This window comes from Aedes aegypti, chromosome 1 (genome assembly GCF_002204515.2).
Source record: "Aedes aegypti strain LVP_AGWG chromosome 1, AaegL5.0 Primary Assembly, whole genome shotgun sequence".
Classification (NCBI taxonomy): domain Eukaryota; kingdom Metazoa; phylum Arthropoda; class Insecta; order Diptera; family Culicidae; genus Aedes; species Aedes aegypti.
The window spans coordinates 155,923,868-155,948,891 of record NC_035107.1 but is presented as its reverse complement, the minus strand read 5'-3'; the positions used below and the strand labels follow the sequence as shown (position 1 = coordinate 155,948,891).

At 38.6% G+C, this 25,024-nt stretch overlaps 2 protein-coding genes across 2 annotated transcripts in view; one reads left to right on the top strand and one right to left on the bottom strand.

Annotated features, from left to right (window-relative positions):
- The window catches only part of LOC5575470 (cytochrome P450 315a1, mitochondrial), a 29,592-nt gene extending 10,818 nt beyond the window's left edge, over positions 1-18,774 (bottom strand). The window contains exons 1-7 of the mRNA XM_001661937.3: positions 18,571-18,774; positions 17,703-17,909; positions 17,445-17,647; positions 7,592-7,798; positions 7,395-7,531; positions 7,118-7,330; positions 6,845-7,060 (exon numbers count right to left, since the gene is read on the bottom strand). Coding sequence (XP_001661987.3) covers positions 6,845-7,060; positions 7,118-7,330; positions 7,395-7,531; positions 7,592-7,798; positions 17,445-17,647; positions 17,703-17,909; positions 18,571-18,725 — 1,338 coding nt within the window. The 5' untranslated portion in view covers positions 18,726-18,774. The remainder of the gene's footprint in view (positions 1-6,844; positions 7,061-7,117; positions 7,331-7,394; positions 7,532-7,591; positions 7,799-17,444; positions 17,648-17,702; positions 17,910-18,570) is intronic.
- Positions 18,775-21,096: 2,322 nt separating this feature from the next.
- The window catches only part of LOC5575471 (transmembrane protein 120 homolog), a 43,492-nt gene continuing 39,564 nt past the window's right edge, over positions 21,097-25,024 (top strand). Inside the window, exons 1-2 of the mRNA XM_001661936.2 lie at positions 21,097-21,370; positions 21,746-21,864. Of these exons, the coding sequence (XP_001661986.1) occupies positions 21,302-21,370; positions 21,746-21,864 (188 nt within the window). The 5' untranslated portion in view covers positions 21,097-21,301. The remainder of the gene's footprint in view (positions 21,371-21,745; positions 21,865-25,024) is intronic.

The following is a 25,024-nucleotide window of genomic DNA, read 5'->3' as shown; positions in this document are numbered from 1 at the left end:
GTGGAGCAGTTGGCAGTGGTGGCAGTGCGGCGGTGGGCAAATAAAAACAACCAGCAAAAAAACTCCGTTTATTTCAGCATATTTGATAAATGGTGCAGCAAAAGCTTACTTCAAGTCAAAAAATGTAATCTAAACACATACAGAAGAAAACGAAATATACCACAGATAACTGTCTCTTTAGGAAATCAAATCGTTCAAAAGTGCGATAAGATTAGAGATTCAGGTCAGGCCTGCCCAACATACGGCCCGCGGGCCGAATCCAGCCCGCCGCTTCATTTTGTGCGGCCCGTGAATAGCTTGAAGACTCTTCTCATATCTGGCCCTTTCACTGCTCTAGAAACTTGTTTGAACATTCCAAGGTTGATTATTAAAAATTAAGATTCTTCAATTTTATGCTATTTTATTTTGAAGATTCTTCATTTTTTTGGATCTTTCTAAATTTGCTTGATTTTTTAATGATTGAAAATGTTCCATTTGCAAAAAAACTTAATTTTATGAGGATGTCGCCAATGTAATTTTCTTTTTCAACATTTATATCAAAGTCGACAACGACAATGAATTTGTATCAAGTTCGAACAAATGTTGTCTACAAAAAGTTTAAGGCATATCTCAATTAATAATCAAGCAAGAATTATATTCCTGAGCATGAATTTTATACACGAGATTGGGCAGATTAGTATCTCATAGAATTAAATTCTCACATAAATTATCCGAACAACTTAGGTAGGATTAACACAAAATGTTGAACAAGATTGTCACAGAATCATATTATGATTTAACAGAATGCTAGATAACAATGCCACTGAATGCATGATATTATTTTTAGAAAGATTCTTACACAATACTCAATAAAATTCTTGCAGAATCCTGAGTAAGACATACTTCTCCAGTTTCTAAAACAAGATTTTTGAATAAGTTGAAGGTGGGGGTCTGACAAAATTCTGAGAACAATTTTCACAGAATGCTATGCAGGATGAACGCAAAATCCAGGACTTCAATCTTAGACAGATTGCAAGTGTAATGCAATGATAGATTTTCTTGAACATTGCTTAAATTTTGAGCAAAAAAACTGGTTTTGAAAATTTGTAAACGATTATGCTTATTTTAAGAAATATTTTAATTTTAATATTTTTTATTTTAAATTTAAGAAATTTTCATAACTTTTATTTCGATCAGTAAAAAAAAATGAAGTGCTGGATTCAGAAAAGTTTGGCCCGCTGCATAATATTGTTTCTTAAATTTGGCCCGCGGTTCAAAAAGGTTGGACAGGCCAAATTTAGGTGGTATATTAGATTATAAACTTACCTCTACTGACCATTATAATACCATTATCCATAAAGCAACCAATATGTTTCAGCTACAATTTTCGGGATCCATATACGTTTAAGGTGAAGATGAATTGATGCCAAAACTCAAATTTTCAAGAGTACAAATCTGGAGAACCGAACATCCCTCTTCTTCTTCTTGGCATTAACGTCCCCAGTGGGACAGAGCCGGCTACTCAGCGTAGTGTTCAATGAGCACTTCCACAATTATTAACTGAGAGCTTTCTTTGCCTAAGCTACCATTTTCGCATGCGTATATCGTGTGGCAGGTACGATGATACTCTATGCCCAGGGAAGTCAAGGAAATTTCCATTACAAAAAGATGCTGGACCGACCGGGAATCGAACCCAGACACCTTCAGCATGGCTTTGCTTTGTAACCGTGGACTCGAACCAGACGGTTAAGGAAGGCCATCTTTTTTTTTCTTTCAACCGAACATCCATTTGAGCTGAAAACTTAATCGATTGGTTACCACCAGCAAGTGACCAATCGATTAAGTTTTCAGCTCAAACGGATGTTCGGTTCTCCAGATTTGTGCTCTTGAAAATTTGAGTTTTGGCTTCGGTTCATCTTCACCTTAAAACCTTGTATATTACTCATTAAGGTGGTAAAAAAATCGAATATGCTCCACACCACTCATTCGATTCCAGATCAGCCGGAACTTGGATCCGTCCGAAGTATCGCTGGACGTGAACCCTTCATACCTTGGAGTTGGCCTAGAGTCGATAGGTGTGCAACTCCGTAGACTGCTACAGCGAGACAATAGAATAGAGGCGGCCATTTTGTGAACGGCCTGAAGATAAGGAGCCGAAGGGCAGTGTGAAGAGGAGAAGTGTCAGCCAGGGTCCGAAATGCCTGACAAGGTCGTCCAGCTGGAGCGACGATAAGTCGAGGAGGATGCAGAGGTGAAGTAGCGGGACAAGAAGAAGTAGAAGGAGAAATGATGTAGGAGCTAGACTGTAAGAAAGTGGGACAGGTTTGTGCAAGATCGGAATAAAGCGAGTTTGTGTTCAGTAAACGTAGTTAGTGCATTCTTGGTCGCGATAGTTAAGCGCGTACGCCGACCCTGAGGCAGTTGAAGAGAGGGGAGTCTCACCTGTGCAGAGCAGGGATTGCCCCATTAGATACATTAGATACATGTTTGAAGACTCTTCTCATATTTGGCCCGTTGACTAGTCTACCAACTTGAAGATAGAACATATCAAGGCGAACTGTTTTAGTTTTCAATTTAGTCGCAAGCTAATATTTTACCACGGTATTTGGGGGAAGATTTGAAGAAATGAACAGGGGTGATAAAATGAACACCGTGAACGAAAAACAAGTTTAAATGAAAATTTAGAGGCATAGAGCATGAATTTGAGTGTTCGAATCCGGAGGCCAATTGAAATGAAATGATAACCAAGATTTTAGAAAAATCACGTTTGAATGAGGTGAATACCGTTATGGTATATTATGTCAAATCTGATATCTCCAGATTAATTTTTGAATGGATTACAATCATTTATGGATAATTTTCATAAATGCAAGGAACATTATCAAAAATATTCGTGTTGCCCACGTATTTTGTTCGTTTTATCCACTACGGGCAGATAAAAATGAACATCTCCGTAATTTTATGCTAATGATAAAAATATGTGGAAAATTCGCTATCTTAGTCTGGATTTGTGTCGCTGCTTTAAATTTTATTTATTTAGTTGGTGTTACATCAATTAATTTGATGAAACCTCGTTTACGATGTTACGCCAATTTACTCGGTCCATGGCTGTGTCCCTCCAACTTCGATTTTGGCCCACGTTCTCCAGATCTTGTTGCACTTGATCAAGCCACCTCGCTCGCTGTGCTCCTCGCCTTCTTGTGCCAACTGGATTCAACGCGAACACCATCTTTTCAGGATTGTTGCCCGGTAGTCTTGCAACATGCCCTGCCCAGCGCACCCTTCCGGCTTTCGCAACCTTTTGGATACTGGGTTCGCCGTAGAGCCTAGCGAGCTCGTTGTTCTTTCCCCGCCGCCACACACCGTTCTCCTGCACTCCGTCAAAGATCGTCCTAAGCACCCTTCGTTCGAAACACTCCAAGTGCTTGCAGGTCCTCTTCCAGCATAGTCCATGCTTCATGTCCATAGAGGACCACCGGTCTTATAAGCGTTTTGTACATGGTACATTTGGTGCGGGGGTGAATCTTTCTCGACCGCAGCTTCTTCTGGAGCCCATAGTAGGCGCGACTTCCACTGATGATGCGTCTCCGTAGTTCACGACTAACGTTGTTATCAGCCGTTAACAAGGATCCGAGGTAGACGAACTCATCAACCACCTCAAAAGTATCCCCGTCTATCGTAACACTGCTTCCCAGGCGGGTTCTGTCACGCTCGGTTCCGCCTATCAGCATGTACTTTGTTTTGGACGCATTCATCACCAGAAATGTTCTGCCGACAATATCCATATCATCCGCGAAGCAAACAAATTGACTGGATCTTGTGAAAACCGTACCTCGGTTATTGAACCCGGCTCTCCGCATGGCACCTTCTAGCGCGATGTTGAACAGCAGGCACGAAAGTCCATCACCCTGTCGATGTCCCCAGCGGAATTCGAACGAACTGGAATATTCGCCCGAAATCTTCACGCTATTCTGCACACCGTCCATCGTTGCTCTTATTAGTCTTGTGAGCTTCCCGGGAAAGCTGTATTCATCCATGATTTTCCATAGCTCTTCGCGGTCGATGATATCATAAGCCGCTTTAAAGTCGATGAACAGGTGATGCGTTGGGACTTCGTATTCACGGCATTTCTGGAGGATTTGCCGTACAGTAAAGATTTGGTCCGTCGTCGAGCGGCCGTTGATGAAACCAGCCTGATAACTTCCTACAAACTCATTTGCTTGAACCCGGCTCTCCACATGGCACCTTCTAGCGCGATGTTGAACAGCAAGCACGAAAGTCCATCACCCTGTCGAAGTCCCCAGCGGAATTCGAACGAACTGGAATATTCGCCCGAAATCTTCACGCTATTCTGCACACCGTCCATCGTTGCTCTTATTAGTCTTGTGAGCTTCCCGGGAAAGCTGTACTCATCCATGATTTTCCATAGCTCTTCGCGGTCGATGCTATCATAAGCCGCTTTAAAGTCGATGAACAGGTGATGCGTTGGGACTTCGTATTCACGGCATTTCTGGAGGATTTGCCGTACAGTGAAGATTTGGTCCGTCGTCGAGCGGCCGTTGATGAAACCAGCCTGATAACTTCCTACAAACTCATTTGCTATTGGTGATAGACGCCGGAAGATAATCTGGGATAGCACTTTGTAGGCGGCATTCAGGATAGTGATCGCACGATAGTTTTCACATTCCAGTTTGTCGCCTATGACGCATATGACCCCTTGCTTCCACTCCTCCGGCAGCTATTCCGTTTCCCAGATTTTGACAATCAGCCGGTGCAGACAGGCAGCCAACCTCTCCGGGCCCATTTTGATGAGTTCAGATCCAATACCATCCTTACCAGCGGCCTTGTTGTCCATGAGCTGGTTGATGGCATCCTTAATTTCCCTCAATGTGGGGGCAGGTTGGTTTCCTTCATCCGCCGTGCTGACGTAGTCATTTCCTCCGCTGTCGTACCCTCTGCACCTGTGTTCTCCGTACCATTCAGGTGTTCATCGTAGTGCTGCTTCCACTTTTCAATCACCTCACGTCCGTCCGTCAAGATGCTTCCGTCGTTATCCCTACACATTTCGACTCGCGGCACGAAGCCTTTTCGGGATGCGTTAAGCTTCTCGTAGGACTTTCGCGTTTCTTGTGAACGATGCAGCTGTTCCATTTCTTCACATTCCGCTTCTTCCAGGCGGCGCTTTTTGTCCCGGAATAGGCGGGTTCGCTGCTTCCGTTTTCTTTTATATCGCTCCACGTTTTGTCGCGTTCCTTGCTCCAGCATTGCAGCCCGCGCTGCATCCTTCTCTTCCAAAACTTGCCTGCATTCTTCGTCGAATCAATCGTTACATGTTTTTCTTTCCACGTACCCGACGATGCTCTCGGCTGCGTTGTTGATGGCTGCTTTTATGTTTCTCCAGCAGTCCTCAAGAGGGGCTTCGTCAAGTTCGCCCTCTTCCGGCAACGCTGCTTTAGACAACAATCCTATTTTTTTATGTTGCGTGTTGTTTTTGTTTGATTTTCCATTGGAAACTAGATGACATTCTTAAGCTGTTCGTTTTACCACCACTTCCTCTAAAATACTTGATTTCATAAATTGTTTAGTCGTTATTTAAAACTTTAAAAATGTTGAGGAGAGTTTGCAGCTAGATTATAGAAATAAATAAATAATGAATGTTTCAATAAATTGTTCTAAAAATATGACTTGAGGTGATCATTTCGAGGTTCTTAACTTTTCGGTTGCCGCGCGAATTTTTATAACGTGAGTAGCCACGCTGTTGTACTTTGCATATCACCCTTGGTTTTTTATGTTCAACATGTAATACCTAGCGATCATGAACCTTTCGTTTTGTGGGTATCTTAGGATCCTGACTACTTAGAATGATAGCGTCTTCGGCAAAGTTGTTCATGGCAATCTTTATTAAAGCTAATTACGAGTTTCAAGGCTTAGATAAAGATAGCTTTTGAGCTACTGAAAAACTCTGAGCAAGAACTGGAAAAGTCCACAAAACAAAAGATTCATGCTCATTAGCGTCACTTGACGACAAAATTTTGAATTACTTGGCTTGAAAAATTACAGCATAATAATGAATGCACTATATACGGTTCAAGTAGATCACAATTTGAAAACTCTCAAAATCCAGATGTCTTGGAGTCTTCAGTAAAGTTGTTCTGGAGGTGGAGCGCTATCTAATGGTACCTCATTTAATTTGAAAATTTGACGGCTAGGTGGCAGTAATGTGCATGAATCTTTTACTTTTGTTTTACAGATATTTTTGGATCTTGTCCATTTAGAAAGATAGCATCAGGAGCCTGACCACTCAAAAATATGGCATCTTCGGCAAAGTTGTTCAGTACCTCAAGGGCTATCATTATTTAAGCCAAAATTTCGAGATTTTGCGACTTTTATTTTGCGGATTTCGATACTTTTATTTTGCGGTTATATCAATATCCTGACCACTCAGAAAGATGGCGTCTTCAGCAAAGTTATTCAGTTGTTCAAGAGCTATTGGTGTTCTAGCTATTTGATTTAAAATTTTGGCGCTAGTAAGCAATGAAAGGATGATAAGTTTTTACTTAAATTACCGTGCTAATATGTTTCGAACATTTTTTCAAAATTACTCCGTAGTAATTCCCATATTAACCTACATTGTCTTTGGGCCACCTATAAATCACCACCGAAAAAGCTGACAATTTCTCAGAACACTATTTTTATGGTTAGGATGGTAAGGAAGATATGCCACCGCCACCGCAAGATTTGAATTTACCGATGACTGGATTCTGCTTATTATCAATCTACTGCACCAATATGAGTTATTATAGAAAATGTTACCCGTCGATAACAAATGCTTTCATTTTGAGATGAAAAAAACATTAATAATTACCTTTGACAGTAAATATTGCATTTGAATCAATGCAACTTTGCGCCCTATGCAACTCCTACTTCCAATAGCGAATGGTAAACTAGCATTGGCATTGAACGGTATAATCGATTGGTTTTTATCGTCCCTTCGTAACCACCTTTGCGGAAGAAATTCGTTCGGCAAGTAAAAGTTTACCTCGTCTCTGCCAGCAGAGTATAACGATAGCAATGCAAGAGTCTGAAATAGAAAGGTAATTAACCAGGACGTTCTCGGTTTTAATTATTTTATGCGAACATTTTTTGGAATGCAGTAGTCACCAATAATAGCATCAGTAGCCAAAAAGCGTCCAATGAATGGAGCAATAGGGAACAGACGGAGAGATTCCTTCACTGTTGCACGAATAAGCGGTGATTCTAGAAAATCATGCTTGGTTTCGTCTCGTACCATTGTTTGAACAGCTTGATTTTTGGCTAGAAGATACAAGCACCACAATGTGGCAAATGCAGTCTATAAGCAAATCGAACATTATAAAGGACAAGTTGTACAATTTTCAAAGAAGTTTTGGTCTTACCGTATCTCCTGCAGCGATGATAAAGTCTGAGAAAATTCGTTTTATACTATCTCGAGAGGGGATGCAGTCTTCCAATTTTGATAGAAGTCCATCACCACGTTCAATGTCATCTATAGATATGTCGATTATTTTATTAGCTAAAACGAAATTATCTTGTTAGTTAGAATACCTAGAGTATGTTCCTTACATATACCTACCAATGGCGAGGGATTCTGGCACTATCCTTTCAAATTGTTTCCATGCATCTAGCTGCAGACGATCGGCTATTTCAGGAGGAACGGCCATCAGCTTCGAACTGTACATGAAGATTTGGTACACAGTTCGAGAGAACTGTTCGACTAATTCGTTTAATTTGATTGCATTAATTTCATTATATGAGCTTCCGAGCATCACACTGAGCAGAACTGAAATAAGCATAGCGGTGAAAGAAATCATTCGGCTCTATTTAGTTACGTTTGTGCTGATATTCATTTAATTTCTGCCGAATGATGAACGAAGGAAATTTCATGTATAGAGAAAAAATGCGTTGACATGAATTTCAATGGAAACGGGTGGGAAATAAAGAGTCCGTTGAAAGTGTGGAGCTCGGAATCGAAGTGGGCAAACGGGAGCACCACCTAAATTACGACGCGCTGCTTTTGACGTTACTGGAAGAGTGACGTTTTGGTTTACGCTATGCCTACTAGATTGTCTGATTTACGATTGGGTGTCATCTTCACGTTCTTTGGCTACTATGTTGTCGCTAAGAGTTATCATAATGCCATTGGGAGCAAAGGGTTACAATACAGCGAATCAATACCACACATCCTCCCTTTTCTCAGGAATAAAAAATGTTGAAAAAAAAACATGATCATATTCTCGAATCAGTACATATTACTCACTTTCACAAATATATGTAGAATTGTCATTTTGATCTATTTGTTTTTTTTTTTAATATTAATGCTCTTTTTGTTCTTCCAATATTAATGCATGATTGATTGCAGTAATCCTTCATAAGCATTAGCATGCGCATATATGACTGTATTCTTAGTTGATACTTCATTATATAATTTTATTATGAAAGTCAAGGGTTAGTTAGATAACCATTCTTGCTAGAGACATATATATTTCTTTGATGTCAATTATGAATTAAAGGTCCACGACTAAGCTATGCCCATCATTTTAAAATATGTGAACGTTCCATCTGTGATGGCTCTTCAAAATGATTTTGAGACTCTTCAAAATGATTTTGATGCTCTTATTGGAATGTGTACTTTGAATCACATAGCGAGGAATCCTAGTATTGTGTTATCGTTCTCTCGGAGAAAACACCCTGTCTAGTTCAACCACCAGCTGTCTGTAGAAAATACTTCTCCATGTGTATTCACGTGAAGGATTTGGGTACCATTCTGGATTCACAACAAACACTCATGCATTATATGTCCTACGTAATCGTGAATTGCTAAGAACTTGTATACTGACTCAAATCTCTCTACTTTTCTCTTGTACATGCGATTTTGCAATATTGTTCCACTGTATCGTACCCACACTAATAGAACGGCATTGAAATGGTTGGATCGGGTAATGTCGTTTCACACATTAATTAACTAACTTGGGACAAAATATCGCTATTAATGGACAGAAAAGCATATTCAACAGAGTAGCATCAGCGTTTGACTTTCATCTTCCTAGACATAAAATCGGCAGTGATTTCAAGAAAACACATATTCGTAGCACTGTTTCACTTTTATTAAATGTTTTAATTTATCATATCTTGATCTATTTGATTGTGAATTTGAGTTATCACACATAGTTGGATTTATATCTTCCATTCTTTGGATACATTTACGACCACCAGTCGTGGTAACAAGTGTACGCCTTCTTTGATTGAAATAAATATGCGACCACCAGTCGCTCTAGCTACATCAATAACACTTTATTGGAACGAATTTGCGACCACCAGTCATGGTAGAAACATTAATAGCACTTGCTAAGAACAAATTTGCGACCACCAGTCGAGCTAGCAACATCAATAACACTTGCTAAGAACAAATTTGCGACCACCAGTCGAGCGAGCAACACCAATAGCACTTGCTAAGAACAAATTTGCGACCACCAGTCGAGCTAGCAACATCGATAACACTTGCTAATAATAAATCTGCGACCACCAGTCGCGCTAGCAACATCAATAACATTTGCTTAGAACAAATTTGCGACCACCAGTCGAGCTAGCAACATCAATAACACTTGCTAAGAACAAATTTGCGACCACCAGTCGAGCTAGCAACATCAATAACACTTGCTAAGAACAAATTTGCGACCACCAGTCGAGCGAGCAACACCAATAGCACTTGCTAAGAACAAATTTGCGATCACCAGTCGAGCTAGCAACATCAATAACACTTGCTAAGAACAAATTTGCGACCACCAGTCGAGCGAGCAACACCAATAGCACTTGCTAAGAACGAATTTGCGACCACCAGTCGAGCTAGCAACATCAATAACACTTGCTTATAATAAATTTGCGACCACCAGTCGAGCTAGCAACACCAATAACACTTGCTTAGAACAAATTTGCGACCACCAGTCGAGCTAGCAACATCAATAACACTTGCTAAGAACAAATTTGCGACCACCAGTCGAGCTAGCAACATCAATAACACTTGCTAAGAACAAATTTGCGACCACCAGTCGAGCTAGCAACATCAATAATGTTGAAGAGCTAGTCCGCTAAGACCACGCAGATCCTAGCGAGGCTAGCCCATCCACATCCGATTGCAAATCATAAAGAAATACAATACAGTAGATGTCTCCTTCAACTGGGCAGCTAACTGACTGATACCTCAATCAGCAGCTGCAACTCTCTTTATTCAAACCAGGTATCTATTTTTACAATTCAACATCATACACAAATTTTATACCTCACAACAAATCTTCCACACTTTTACCTACGACGACGCATGCTTCTCAACCGACGATTCTTCTACCTGAGGTGCGACACTACCTCTATTCCAACACTCCTCCTTAGGGTCGCAACCTCGACTCACGATCGTCTCCTCCTGTCTCGAAACTCCTCCTCGTTCCGAACTTCGTACATGCTCCGTTCTCCATCCGAGCTCCTCCTGACTTCGTTCCTGTCCACGAGCTCCTTTGACCAGCCAGCTGCCATCCAGTGTCCTGTATCGCCTACGTTCCCGATAGATCCCGTCCTCCGTTGCGGCCAATCCATCCAGCCTGAGGATTCCGTACTGCGCCACGCGGCTTATGCGGCCAATCCTCCTCCAGAACGATACATGCTGTAAGAACACGTTCCTGGGCCCATAACCTGTTGAAGAGCTAGTCCGCTAAGACCACGCAGATCCTAGCGAGGCTAGCCCATCCACATCCGATTGCAAATCATAAAGAAATACAATACAGTAGATGTCTCCTTCAACTGGGCAGCTAACTGACTGATACCTCAATCAGCAGCTGCAACTCTCTTTATTCAAACCAGGTATCTATTTTTACAATTCAACATCCTACACAAATTTTATACCTCACAACAAATCTTCCACACTTTTACCTACGACGACGCATGCTTCTCAACCGACGATTCTTCTACCTGAGGTGCGACACTACCTCTATTCCAACAAATAACACTTGCTAAGAACAAATTTGCGACCACCAGTCGAGCGAGCAACACCAATAACACTTGCTAAGTACAAATTTGCGACCACCAGTCGAGCTAGCAACATCAATAATACTTGCTAAGAACAAATTTGTGACCACCAGTCAAGGTAGCAAGTGAACACCACCATTGCTTACAACACATATGCGACCACCAGTCGTGCTAACAACACCAATAACACTTGCTAGAAACAAATTTGCGACCACCAGTCGTGATAGCAAGTGAACACCACCATTCCTTAGAACAAATATGTGACCACCAGTCACGCTAGCAGCATCAATAAAACTTGCTAAGAACAAACTTGCGGCCACTAGCCACGTTAAGAACTTATTTTCGTTGCACCCACAAGTCGGGTTAAGGGCATTTTTTTTTTTGCAACCACCAGTCACATTAAGGACATTTTTCTTCATCGCAACCATCAGTCGCGTTAAGAACATTTTTTTCATAGCAACCACCAAACTTAATTTATTTTTAAATAAAATTACTATTTTTATTGTTTATGGATTATTACATTTCAACAGCTACTGTATAGTAGTATTATTAGTAGAAAAGTCTTTTATTTGCCTCAAAACAATAGTCATATGATATATGGTGCTAATTAAAAAAGGGCATAAGGCAATAATCAGCTCGATCTTACCGATTATCGATGCAACTTTCATAAAAAATCCACCGAATCAGTCAGCCTTATATTCAAGCTGTTAGGTGAAACATTACTGTATACGCAATGTACTGAAGCAAGGGTTAAAGACAACAATCCCTCAGACTCACCAACATTCAATTTTCATTCGATTCATTTCAATTCTATAGAAATATAACCACAAAAAGCAAACAAATAATTTCTTTCGAAATAGTAAATACGAAGGGATTTGTAATTGTGCGGACCTTTCGGACATATTCCGTCCTGCGGTAGCTGCATAGATCTATCGCAGGCTTGAGAATCTTGCCATCATTGAATTAAATCATTCAATCACAACAAAGTAGTATAACAAGATGCGCATAAAACAGCAAAAAAAAAAAACAGTCATCGGTGTGGTTTCCAAAGTATCATTGCATTCGATTGATGATGCTACGTAAAAATCAGTAATATGACAGCTGCGGTAGCTTTCTGTTCAACCGTAAAACGGAAAGTTATCTTCAAAATAGCAATTGAAATGAATATATTAAGACAAAATCGACGATAAAAACAACAAAAGAATTTCAAAATGCTACGAAACATATCAAATTTATTTTACAAATTTTGCACGGACATATCCAATCGACTCCTTTGGAAAAATAATTCGGCTCTAAAACTCTCTTTCCATTAAGCTCACCTTTTTTTTCAATAAACCAATGCTATAAAATAAGTTCCCGTTTTTAGCAGAATGTTTACTTCGTATCTGATGTGAATTTGCCCTAGGGTTTTTAAAATGAATATCATTTTTAATTGATTAAATTGGTCTGAAATAGTGTATGTACTTTTGTCAAATATGTATATTCGACTATTTCAATCAAAGCAATCTGTTTGATTTTTTTTCTCAAGCACATCAAAAGAAAACCCTTCGAAAGCACTCTTGCGCAACTGAAACTGTTGAGAAGATGCTGGTTTAGAGCAAGAAATACTGGTTCAACGTGTAGTGCAGCGGTTAAATAATTTTCTCACCTTATCTCCTCAGTCAGCCGTAGTATTTTTATAACTGTCCTCAGAAAACAATAATTTTCCCTACTTACAGAAATCCTTCTTTTTTCAAATCTTTCCTCAGGCTGAAAATTCACTCCACAATCACTCCACAAACACTGACTTTCACACGCGGTGTCGAAACAAACACATTCTCCTGTGGACACTCCCGTTTGCTAACAAATCCAGGCTCTCGAGGAACACGAAAATTAGTTTTAAATTCTGGCAGGTTCGCCAAATGTGGAGCTCGGAATCGAAGTGGGCAAACGGGAGCACCACCTAAATTACGACGCGCTGCTTTTGACGTTACTGGAAGAGTGACGTTTTGGTTTACGCTATGCCTACTAGATTGTCTGATTTACGATTGGGTGTCATCTTCACGTTCTTTGGCTACTATGTTGTCGCTAAGAGTTATCATAATGCCATTGGGAGCAAAGGGTTACAATACAGCGAATCAATACCACACAGAAAGGTTTTTGGATTATATTAGCGATGACACACTCTCAGGTAATGTTTTAAGTTTTATCATAGATAGGGTTTTCGGGAAGATGTTCCAAGGAAAGTCGATTTCCGGGGATTTATAATTCCCGCACACTGAACTTCTAGTTGATTCTTTGTGCATCTTCACTGTATTCGGTTAATCATGAAATATCAATCATATTATGTATCCGGTAGAAATCAAGACCAACATTTATTTATAATTATTGTTTTCTCGGGCCCCATGCGTCGCAGCTAATATGTGAATAGTGCGCTGTGTTCATAAAAATCGTAAGAATGCAGCGCCACACTAAAAAACTGATTTCAAAATCGCGCGAGTTGAGGCGCGATCCGGTTTGGTGGCGGTGCGACAATATATAGTCAGCATTACAAGTGAAGCTAAAGAATGTCTTGGAATATAAGTCTCAATTTCAAAATATTAAACAACATGCTTTTTGTTCGATGGCATTTTTGTCTTTGAGAGATTATATGCAAGAAAAGGAAAAGGATTTACCGAAGGAACTAATTCATAAATTGAATAAGGCAATAACAATCTCTATCAATTCTGCCAAATGTAATAAATAATAACAATTTCAACCATTGGCTCTTATTACAATTCTTTTCTATATATCGTAAAACATTACACAGCGGAACAAAATGGACCAATGCACGAGTTCACTATTTGACGTTTAAGCGGTGCCGTGTTATTTGCGTGACCATGGCAACGAGTGAATTCGGCACCGCTCAAACGTCAAGTTAGTGAACTCGTGCATCGGTCCATATTCTTTTCACGTGGAATTCGGAATCCGCTGGCGCTCACAGAAACTAGAGCATTTTTCGTCCACGTCATAATTTTGTGCTATAGGACGTCAAAGTTGTATTCAATACTCTGCCGTTGTACGCATAATTGTCCCATGTTACTTTTTGTGCATTTTGACTTTTTGTCATTAAACAGTTTATTTTTACGTATAGTTTTAGAAAACACTTACCAAAAATTAACTTAGTTCGGAAACTCAATGAAAAACAAGCCAAGTCAATTTGTCCCATTGTTGAATTTCCACGCATAACTGTCCCACTACTGTATTTCTACGCATAACTGTCACACTATACAATTCGCTGCGCTGATCTCGAACTAAACATTCAGTTGTCAGTTTTGAATTAGCTGGTGTCTGGGAAAAAAAAATCTAAAGGTGGCTCAAATGTATTTGAATGACTTGACCACATGTCGAAATGCTCCGAATTCCAGGTTCCCTGGGGGCCATTTCGGCCTCTAAACTGGTTGTTCTGGCAACATCAAACTTCATAAATTCCCAAATCAAGGCTAAAGAAGAGTAATTCAGAGGTTCTTGGATGACTTGATAACATGCCAGGTTGTTTTGGATACCCTATTCCCCAGAGGAAGTGGCCATTATATTGGCGGTCCTGAGACCTATCTTGCGACATATCAAACTTGATGAAGTCAAGTCAAAAGAAGAATAGTTCAAAAGGTTTTTGATGATCTGGCCACATACTGGGTTATTCTACATAATTGGTTCTTCGGTGCAAGTGGCAAATATGTTGGTGGTTCTAAAACTTAATTTGCGATGTATCAAATATCATGATTTTGCAAACAAAGTCCAAAAGAATGTCAAATTGTGTAAAGATTTGTGCCGTGAATTTTGAGTGAAATATTTACTCCGTAGATTAACCTTGAACTCGCAGATGAGTTTCTGTCAAACCTGCAGCTGGAAGAGTCGATATAGGAATTTATTACGTCTTATTAACTATCTAACTTACTCATCCACTCTTTCTTTCACTAACTCATACATTTTCTCATTATCACACATACAGAAAACTTTGTTTTCCATCCCAAACTATAAAATCGTATTTCTTCACTTCTCCACACGTGGCTCCATTTGGCACATGTCACTTGAGCCTACATAAGGTGCCTTAACATAGATTTGGAGATATACGTTCTCTACATTCGGTACAATCTATACGTAGGAACGGTCATCTAGAGCAGTATGCTTAGCGCATAATTGGTCACTACTATCAGTGGGACTGTTATGCGTAGAAATTCACCAAAAACCCCGAATTTCTAGGCATAACAGTCCCACTTTGAATTTTGTAGCTTAATTAACTTTATTCCCATAATACAAACTCTTGACTCTATCAAACACGTTATTCTTTATACTATTGTAAAGATTATAATTTAATTTACCACACACCTAGTCAATACGAGGCTTAAATGTGTTAAAATCTTAAAACGAGTTTTTCTCGATTGCATGTTTTGGAACATGGGACAATTATGCGTATAACGGCAGTACTGGTTTTATAATTTATTTGTCAAATATGAAATCCACTCTTTTTTCAATAGTCCATTTTACACTGATGATATTGCTGTTACTTTCACACGTTACGATACCGCCTACTGTCAAAATTTAAAATTATGGATCCGGTAGAAATAAGGACAACCAATTTTTTAACATTTATTTTTCCTCAATCTTCAAGCGTTGGGACTAATATTTCAATAGTGCGCTGTGTTCATAAACATCGTAAGAATGCAGCGCCACACTCAAAAACTGATTTCAAAATCGCGCGAGTTGAGGCGCGTCGCGAGTCTCACTGGCGCGATCCGGTTTGGTGGCGGTGCGACAATAGTGATTCTCAAATTCACGGGAGCAGAAAATAACTTTGGAGTTGTCAAGTTTAACCATGCTCCAGAGCAGGGTTATTTTTAACCGGAGGGGAAATAACTATCGAGCTGTCAAATTTTAACTAAAAGTTAAACGAACTGGCGAAACGGTTCACAGCCTAACATGACACTAGTAGCCAACAAGGTCACTAAGCGTCAAACTCCCATACTAGATCAAAACAGTGCACATGCACAGCCAAACAGACATGACAGATATGAAAATTTACGTATTTTTGGCAGTCTAAGCTGATGACACTCTTGGTGGGCTTCGTAGCCGTGCGGTTAGCGGCGTCAGTCATTTAGGCGTATTGTGCTACGAAGTGTGGGTTCGATTCCCGCCCCAGTCGGAGAAAACTTTTCGTCAAACGAAAAATTCTTCATTGGTCCACTGGTCGTTCCATGTGTCCGTTGTCTTATGTGAGTTATGTTCAGTCTGTGCAGCCTCTGGCTGAAGACGGTGTTAATTTGGTTTTTTTTTTTAATTTTCTCGGGCATACGCACACAAATTACGTGTCTGTCTGTTTACACTTATGTGCTGCTCACTGACAGCGACAGACTTATAAAAAACTTTTTGGAAACGTTTCCACAACGCTTCGAACATCTCATGTCAGTGTGACTACTGTCAGCGTTTTCAGCAGCCTCGTTCTCTTCGACAGCCTTTCCCATAAGAACTGCTGGTAAATCTGTTCAGCAACTATAAATCAACCGCATTTTGAGGCATAATTATTTCAATTAATGACTTATTTGGCGAAATTGTTTGTACAGTCCTGGTGAATTTGGCCTTTAAATTTGAATTGCCGATAATAGTCGAATTGTATCGAAGCCGTAAATTACCCTTGCAGTTGCTCCTAAAATTGAACTTTTTGGTATAACGATGCTGAGAATCTATTACAAAGTTGAGCATATCTGTAACTTCCCAAAAGTAACCATATCGATCACTGCATTTTGAATGGAAATCGGTCTTCAATGTACCAAACATTTACCAAATGACATATCTTAACGATGTTCCTACTCAAAAACTCAAGTAATAATAACCCTAAAAAATAGTTTCAAAAAAATATTTTCTACTCGGGTGCCCCATTCAGTCAAATTTATTTTTTTTTTATTATTATTACTCGGGACGCTTATTCAAAACAATGTCCCGAAGACAACAGTTACTATGGGCTAAAACGCTTCTAAGAGGTTTTGACCGTCAATTTTTAGTTTCGTCCCACTGTGTGCTGATAATCTGTTCAGCAACTATAAATCATCCGCATTTTGAGGCGTATTTATTTCAATTAATAACTTATTTGGAGAAATTGTTTGTACAGTCCCGGTGAATTTGGCATTTAAATTTGAATTGCCGATAATAGTCGAATTGTATCGAAGCCGTAAATTACCCTTGCAGTTGCTCCTAAAATTGAACTTTTTGGTATAACGATGCTGAGAATCTGTTACAATGTTGAGGATATTGGTAACTTCCCAAAAATAACCATATCAATCACTGCATTTTGAATGAAAATCGGTCTTCACTGTACCAAACATTTACCAAATGACATATCTTAACGATGTTCCTACTCACACAATTCCTTACAGATATATTAAACAATATAATCATACCTTCAATTGACCATTTGTACAATACAGACTCTACATTGTGCAGTTCAAATCGCTTTTCTTTACAATCACTATGTTTTGCGTTATGTGGTAAGCTCTTGATTGTATTGTCGCTCACTCGTTTAATTGGTCCAATCATCCAGCTTGTATTGCGCAACAATGGTTGATTAAGCAGTTTACGATAATGCAACCACTCTTCATCATCCCTAAAAAAATATCTCAGGATGATTTGCAAAAATTCTTAACTCTATTTGTACTTACATAAAAAATAAGCCCCGTTTGCATTTTCGTTTTTCATTAAAATAAGTCCACGCTTCCGGCAGAGGGTGTTTTGGAAATTTACCCTCGTATGCAAACACACTTCTCATCATGTCAGGATCCTTTATGAAAACGGCATTAACATTCCCAATTTGAATTTTAAACAATGGTCCATATTTTATATGATGCTTGGATATCGTTAAATGTAGCCTAAAATGAAATAAACAATCATAATTACAAAACAATATATTTGCTTCGATGAATTTAAACAAAAATGTCATACAACTAGGGTTGTATTGCTTATTAGAGCTTAACCAGCCGATGGTGTCTTCTTTGTTTATCATGAATCACTCTCATTTTTTTTATGAACGATTTCCAAAACAACATTATTCTGAATCTTTCTCTAGCAGATCCACATTCGTGAATTTTGCTCATATTTATTAAGAATAGAGTGAAAGGCACTGATTTTCAACATTGGGAGAAATTTATGTCAATTCTTGAAAATTTAAAACGAATGGAAGGGACATTAATGTTGGGCCAAACACAGGTACCCTCACCCTGAATTACTAAATTTCAAATAGCCGCTTATCAGCGCCTGCAATGAGAATTATTTGATTAAAATTGCTGGAGTGACGGTGACTAGCATTTTTGCTTGTCTTATTAAAATATATATAAAATACTGTTTATAAAATTGACTGAACTGAAAGTAAGCCATCATGTTAAAATTTAATAAGTGGATTAGTGAATAGTTTATGTGAGAGAAATAATAAGTAATATTTCAACTGAGCAGCTTATACCAAGTCGCATTCATTTACTTAATGCCTAACTGATAGCGTAGGTATTTCAATAAATTATGTATATACATACGTACGTTTTAGGGTTTCCTAAATGAATGATATCATTAATTGTTCCAAGAAATGGGAATCGTCTAGGACCCGGAAGATCTTGAAAAGGTCGAGCCTTTCCACTTGCCACGCTGCTCATTAATTTCATGTGCGGCTTTATTACTTTGCTTGCGTAGCACATGCTTTTCCGTTGTTGCTTCTTCCACAGACCAAATCAAACTGCTGGAACTGGAATGTAGCGCGATTGACTTTGACCTACAGACATCGAAACCAACGTTGAATACAACAATCTTCTATCTTGCTTTTGTATTTGTATTTATAGTTGTAGCTGTGTTTTGTTTTCATTTCCAAAGTGGTTCTGACTGAACAGTTTTTTTATGATATTTATGATACGAGCATATCGCATTCGTCGGTAATTTTAGCTCAACTTATCAGTTTAAAAATACACCATATGGGAATGAAAACATTTTTTTGCAATTTCTCATCGTAATAGGCTGTTTTTCATCACGCCAATCTGTCATGAAACGGCCCACTTTCCTGCACTGAAGTATGCAGTGCGGGAATAGTCATTACCTAACTGAAACCAGTGCTGTAATGATTCATTACGCAACGCTTTCTCATTACGCAACTGTTTTGAGTTGCGCAATGAATCATAACACAACAATTTCTCAGAAATTGTAAAATGTTAGTGTATGCATTCCTATATAATTTCTGATACCCTCGAGTGGTCTTCAACGAAATTGCAAAAAATGTTGTACGTAACTCGTTGCAGAACTCGATTTTTACAGCACTCGTCGTAATTATCCTACTCGGCAAGCCTCGTAGGATAAATTTACGACTCGTGCTGTAAAAATCATCATTCTGTAACTTGTTCCGTAAACTACTATTATCACATCACACCTCCATGCGTCACCGTTCCTTGGATGTGGCGCTCCTGAAGCTCGAGCTGTCTAACCGAAAGCGGCGGGCTCGTGTGTGGTGCAGAGCGCCACATCCAAGGAACGGTGAAGCATGGAGGAGGAAATGTGATGGTCTGGGGGTGTTTTTCATGGGGTGGAGTAGGAAGCCTCGTGAAAATCGACGGAATAATGACGGCAGATTCCTACATTAACATCTTGTGGGAAAAACTGGAGGTTTCGCTGATCCAGACGGGCCTTGAAGAGAAATTCATATTTCTCTAGAACAACGACCCGAAGCATACTGGAAAGAAGGCCAAGTCTTTCTTCCGGTCTTGTCGGATTAAACCGCTGGAATGGCCTCCACAAAGCCCAGACCTGAACCCCATCGAGAATTTGTGGGCGATTCTCGATGCCAGGGTTGAAAAAACTGGTGTTACCAACAAAAATATTTATTTTGAAGCCTTGGAGCGCGCCTGGGAAGAACTAGATCCACAACACCTACAAAACCTGATGAAAAGCATGCCGAAGAGCCTCCAGCAAGTCCTTAAGGCCAAAGGACGACACATTAACTATTAAATTGCTTTTTATTTTTCTTAAATCATCTTTTCTGAGGCCAAGAAGGAAGTGGGCACTTTTTTTTGTCACTTTTATTTTTCAATGCAAATTGATTTTCTTTTTCTTTGAGTAAAATTCTTTTTTTTTATCAAAATTTCGTAAGTGCAACTTTAAAAGAACATCAAAAATAAAATATCAATAAAGATTTAAGTGTTTTAACTTTAATTTGAACCAAATCAATGAAAGAAATTCGAAAACTGGTAAGGTGGGCACTTTATTTTGCCTATCAGTGTAGCTAAACATCAGTTTCTTCAGCTGAATTATGCTTCAGATCGATTTTTTCAACTCTTATTCAACTAAAATGTTTGTTGGGTTGGCCTCGGCTCCTACCCGTAAAGTACTTCCGGAAACAGGTTTCGACTTTCGTCCCATGCTAGAAAATAAACAAAATGATGTATTCTAGCCTTGGTCCGATACATAATTTCTAAAAAGGGCTAAAGCCTATCGTTTGACATTGGTCTCGTTGTTAAAGTTGTAAAATATGTTAATAGGGAACACTTATTTCCGGTTGAAAAACATGTCCAGACCTGAACTTCCGGTTTGAAAACCCCACTCGCAGGAAGTCTAACTCATCCCATCGATCATAGCGAAAACCGCATTTCGTTGAACTTATTTGTTTCTGAGAACCAGTCGATTGAAAATAAAAGGTCTGTCCCGGGGCTTTGAGGATTAATTGAGTGCTGTCTCTGCCAGAGTTACCATTTTTGCATTCGTAAAAATATAGTGTGGCAGATACGATGATACGCTGTTAGTATGCCCAGGAAAATCAAGGAAATTTCCATTTCAAAAAGATCTCGGACTGACCGGTATCGAACCCAGACGCTTTCCTGTATGAGAATACGTACATGAGTAAAGCATTTTGAAATGTTGAAAAATAAATATTATTTTGAGTGAAAATTACTCAAAATTGAGTAAACCGAAACGAGCGTTATAGTTAAATTTTACCGCATGGGGCACAAAATAGAGATGCAAACCGATATTCGGGACTCCGCGTGTCTTACCGCTTGGGTCGATTTTACCGATCACCAACCTTTGAGCTTTGAACCTTTTGCACTCTTCATTCATTCATTCATCAGCTCTCCGATCGCCGTGTTGTGAAGCATTTTGCGGGGTACGATTTTGTGCGAGAAAAATATGTGTTGAATTGGATAATTATCATTGGTGTTGAGATAAGATATTGACTTTGATGAAAAAGCCATAAAACGAAGTTATTTCGCGTTCCAGTGAGGTTTGTTTTGCCATTATGGAAGTGAATTTAGACGACTACGTGAAAGAGTGGACCGAATTGTCAAACGAGTACAAAAATCTCGAGGTAAGCTAGTTTACGACACAGTGGCTCGAAATAGTGAAATGTTTTTTTTTATTGAGATTCGATGTATTCCAAATCAATGTGGTATAAAGCATTAAAGCACATTGATTCCAAATAACATTCACGGAAATTGTTGTGTTACAGTGAAACACTTCTCGCAGATTCTATATAGTGTTATAGAAACCGCAGATCTCCTAGATTCCAACTAGGATTTACCAATATAGTGCTAATATTGCAAGTTTAATTGTGAAGATATAATTAAATGGGTAAACTTTGAAAAAATATCACAAATTCGTAAATTGTTTATGTACTTTTCGGGTCACTGTTATTGAAACATTGTTTAAATGAATGAATGACCTTAGATTTTCAATGTTTCAGACAACCAACTCAACCTATTTGGAATTATTGGAAAACTTAGAACAGTTGCAGGAGCAATGTACAAAACAAATCAAGCATCAACGCTATCGGATGCAGCAAATTTCCAAAAACATAAAGCTGTAAGTACCTAGCATGAAATTGGTAATCTCTCGAAATTATATTCACGTTCAAACAATTCAGTATCAAAGGCTCTGGTACATTGATAAGATAATTGGTTCGAACGAGATCAGTTTTTTTTTTTCGTTTGTGAACGAAACGCGCTCGGCTAAGGAGTAAATCGCATGCAACATTGAAATTCGCCTTGCGTTTTGCCGCCCGCAGCTGCAACTAGACTATTTTTCGTTCAGTGCTGATAGCCAAATGTCTAATAAAACCACAGGCACACAGACAAAACAATTACCGTAAAGTACCCATGTATCGCGCACGCTCCTAATTTCTCTCATGTTTTGCAAAAGAAATTTTTGTTGACTAGTATTTCAAATCATTCAGATTCAATCATGGCTGCATAACATACAATCATTTGTGTAATCCAATATGTATTAAAAATATGGATAAAGCGTGACAAAAATTTGAAGCGCGTGCGAAATATGGTCGTATCATGGTAGAACACGACAGTCAGTAGCACGTAACCGTCAAACTAGAACAAAAACGATAGTTCGATGGAATGTGAGAATATAGGACTTATTCACAAATTTCATAACGCTGAAGAAGGTTGGTGGGTGTCCTCATTTTGTTACGGCTCAGACAAAATTTGTAAATTATTCATAAGGTACCGCGGGGCAAGTGGGTAAATGGGGTAAGTGAAAACAATTGATATATTTTACTGAATATGTGAATTAACGTTTTAAACTCATGCGTAAACCTTTGAGGTCATTGAGAACATTACGATAGGTAAGAGATTTCTGAGATTTTTCAGCCATTATTGCATAATAGAGTGAAAAATTGTTAACCTGTCAACTGTTACTCCGTAACAACTTGGCGGCGTACAATCTTATTTTTATATTTTCAGTGGAAAAAAGTTGCGGAAAATAATTTCCTGTACCACTTCTTAGTTGTCCTCTGTGACAGTTTCAAACCGCAATAAAAAAAGTTTTAGAATTAATTCGACGTAGACCTAAAAATAACTAAATTTAAACACCGTCAATTTTCTTATCAGGTGGGGCAAGTGAAAAGTTTATCATTAGAGATTGAATTTGTGTTTTCTCTTCAAGCAGCCATAAGTAAACATGGTTTGCAATTATCCTAGAAAAACATAACGTGCTGATAATTCAAGAAACACTATACTCAAGCGTTAAAAGCTTTTAGAAATTATGGAAATTCTCTAAAAGATGTTGCCAAACATTACAATATCAATATGTCTACTTCGGGCAGCCAATTAAAAGGAAGACGTTGACTGAAAAGTTGCAATATTAGAGAACACACGGAAATCTCGTGGAATGTCTATGTAAAGCTAGTTCAAAACATAAAAATGGGGTATAGGTCTATCCACATAAAAAAAGACCGTTATACGTTATTGAAGGATTCCGTTTGAATTCTCCCAAAGAGTTATCCGACGTCATATCCGACTTTCTCAAAAACAAATAACGAGCGGTGGAAATTCTACAAAGCAGAAATGCAATTGCTGTCCTATAATGTAAGAACTAACATTGGAAATGTTGCAGTTATAATGTTGTCGAATCATTTCAACTAACATAACTGAACAGAAGAAAATTGAAGTGAAAAGAATAACATTTTCTTTGTTTACATATTACTTATGTTATTGTTCATTGGGAAGCCTTAACAAATGTTAAAGCTAATAGAAATCGTGAATATAACTGTTTGTTTTTGAATTTATTGTTCAAAACGGTAAACTTTTCACTTGCCCCACTTTTGAGGCAAGTGAAAAGTAAGGAGACATTTTTCAAAAACTTTTTCTGTAGTTTTTTCTTCAATTTTTCATAAAAATCAATTTCAGCATGCTGCATGGTGGTAGTCAAGCTAAAAAATATACACAACCTCATTTGTTTCAATTTAAAGCCTCTAGAATTGGAAGAATCTCAACTATGCGAATTACATTACCCACTTGCCCCACGGTACCTTACAGAAAGTGTTACGAGGGGATGGGTGGGTGTCCAAAATCATTTATATCAGCATCCTCGAAATAAACTTGTTTCTCGTGCAGCTCGGCTGGAATCGCTTACAGCACTTCGGCGCTATTGGAACAAAACTTGTGTACGCCGAATCCTCCTCGACGTAGTAACTGCGTTAGTTCCGTATATATTTTTTTTTTAATTTCTTTTTTAGTATCATTTTAAACATTACATTCATTATTTCTTATATCTAGGTGTTCTGTGTTATTAGACAACACTATCATCCTAATTTGGTAAAACAAATCTGAGATTTTATTAACATTTTGTTAACAACATATTACATTTCATTTGCCGTAGCAGTTCAGATTTTTTCACCTGCTTATAAAGAAAAAAAAAACGTTTTCAATATACTTAACCTAGCTTAACCTAAACATATAACGCATTAATCGTGGCAATAGAAGATTGCAACGATTTTTGCCTGAAATTATTGATTATTTTATTTGACATTTGTTCCAATGTTTCAACATTGGATATTCTATGTAACTCATTTGTACTATACCAGGGAGGAAGCCTCAGAATCATTTTCAAAATTTTATTTTGAATTCTCTGCAGAGCTTTCTTCCTGGTATTACAACAGCTAGTCCATATTGGTACAGCATACAACATGGCTGGCCTGAAAATTTGTTTGAATATCAAAAGCTTGTTCTTAAGACAAAGTTTTGATTTTCTATTAATAAGGGGATAGAGACATTTTACATATTTGTTACATTTGGCTTGAATGCCCTCAATGTGATTTTTGAAAGTTAAATTCTTATCTAGCATGAGCCCTAGATACTTAACTTCATCTGACCAATTTATTGGAACCCCTCTCATCGTGACAACATGTCTACTTGAAGGTTTCAAATAAAGAGCTTTTGGTTTATGTGGGAATATTATTAGTTGAGTTTTGGAAGCATTAGGAGAAATCTTCCATTTTTGCAAGTATGAAGAAAAAATATCCAAACTTTTTAGCAATCGACTACAGATGACACGCAGGCTTCGTCCTTTGGCGGAGAGGCCTGTGTCATCCGCAAACAAGGATTTTTGACATCCCTGAGGTAACTCAGGTAAGTCAGATGTGAAAATATTGTATAATATTGGTCCCAAAATGCTGCCTTGGGGAACACCAGCTCTTACAGGAAGTCTTTCAGATCTGGAGTTCTGATAATTA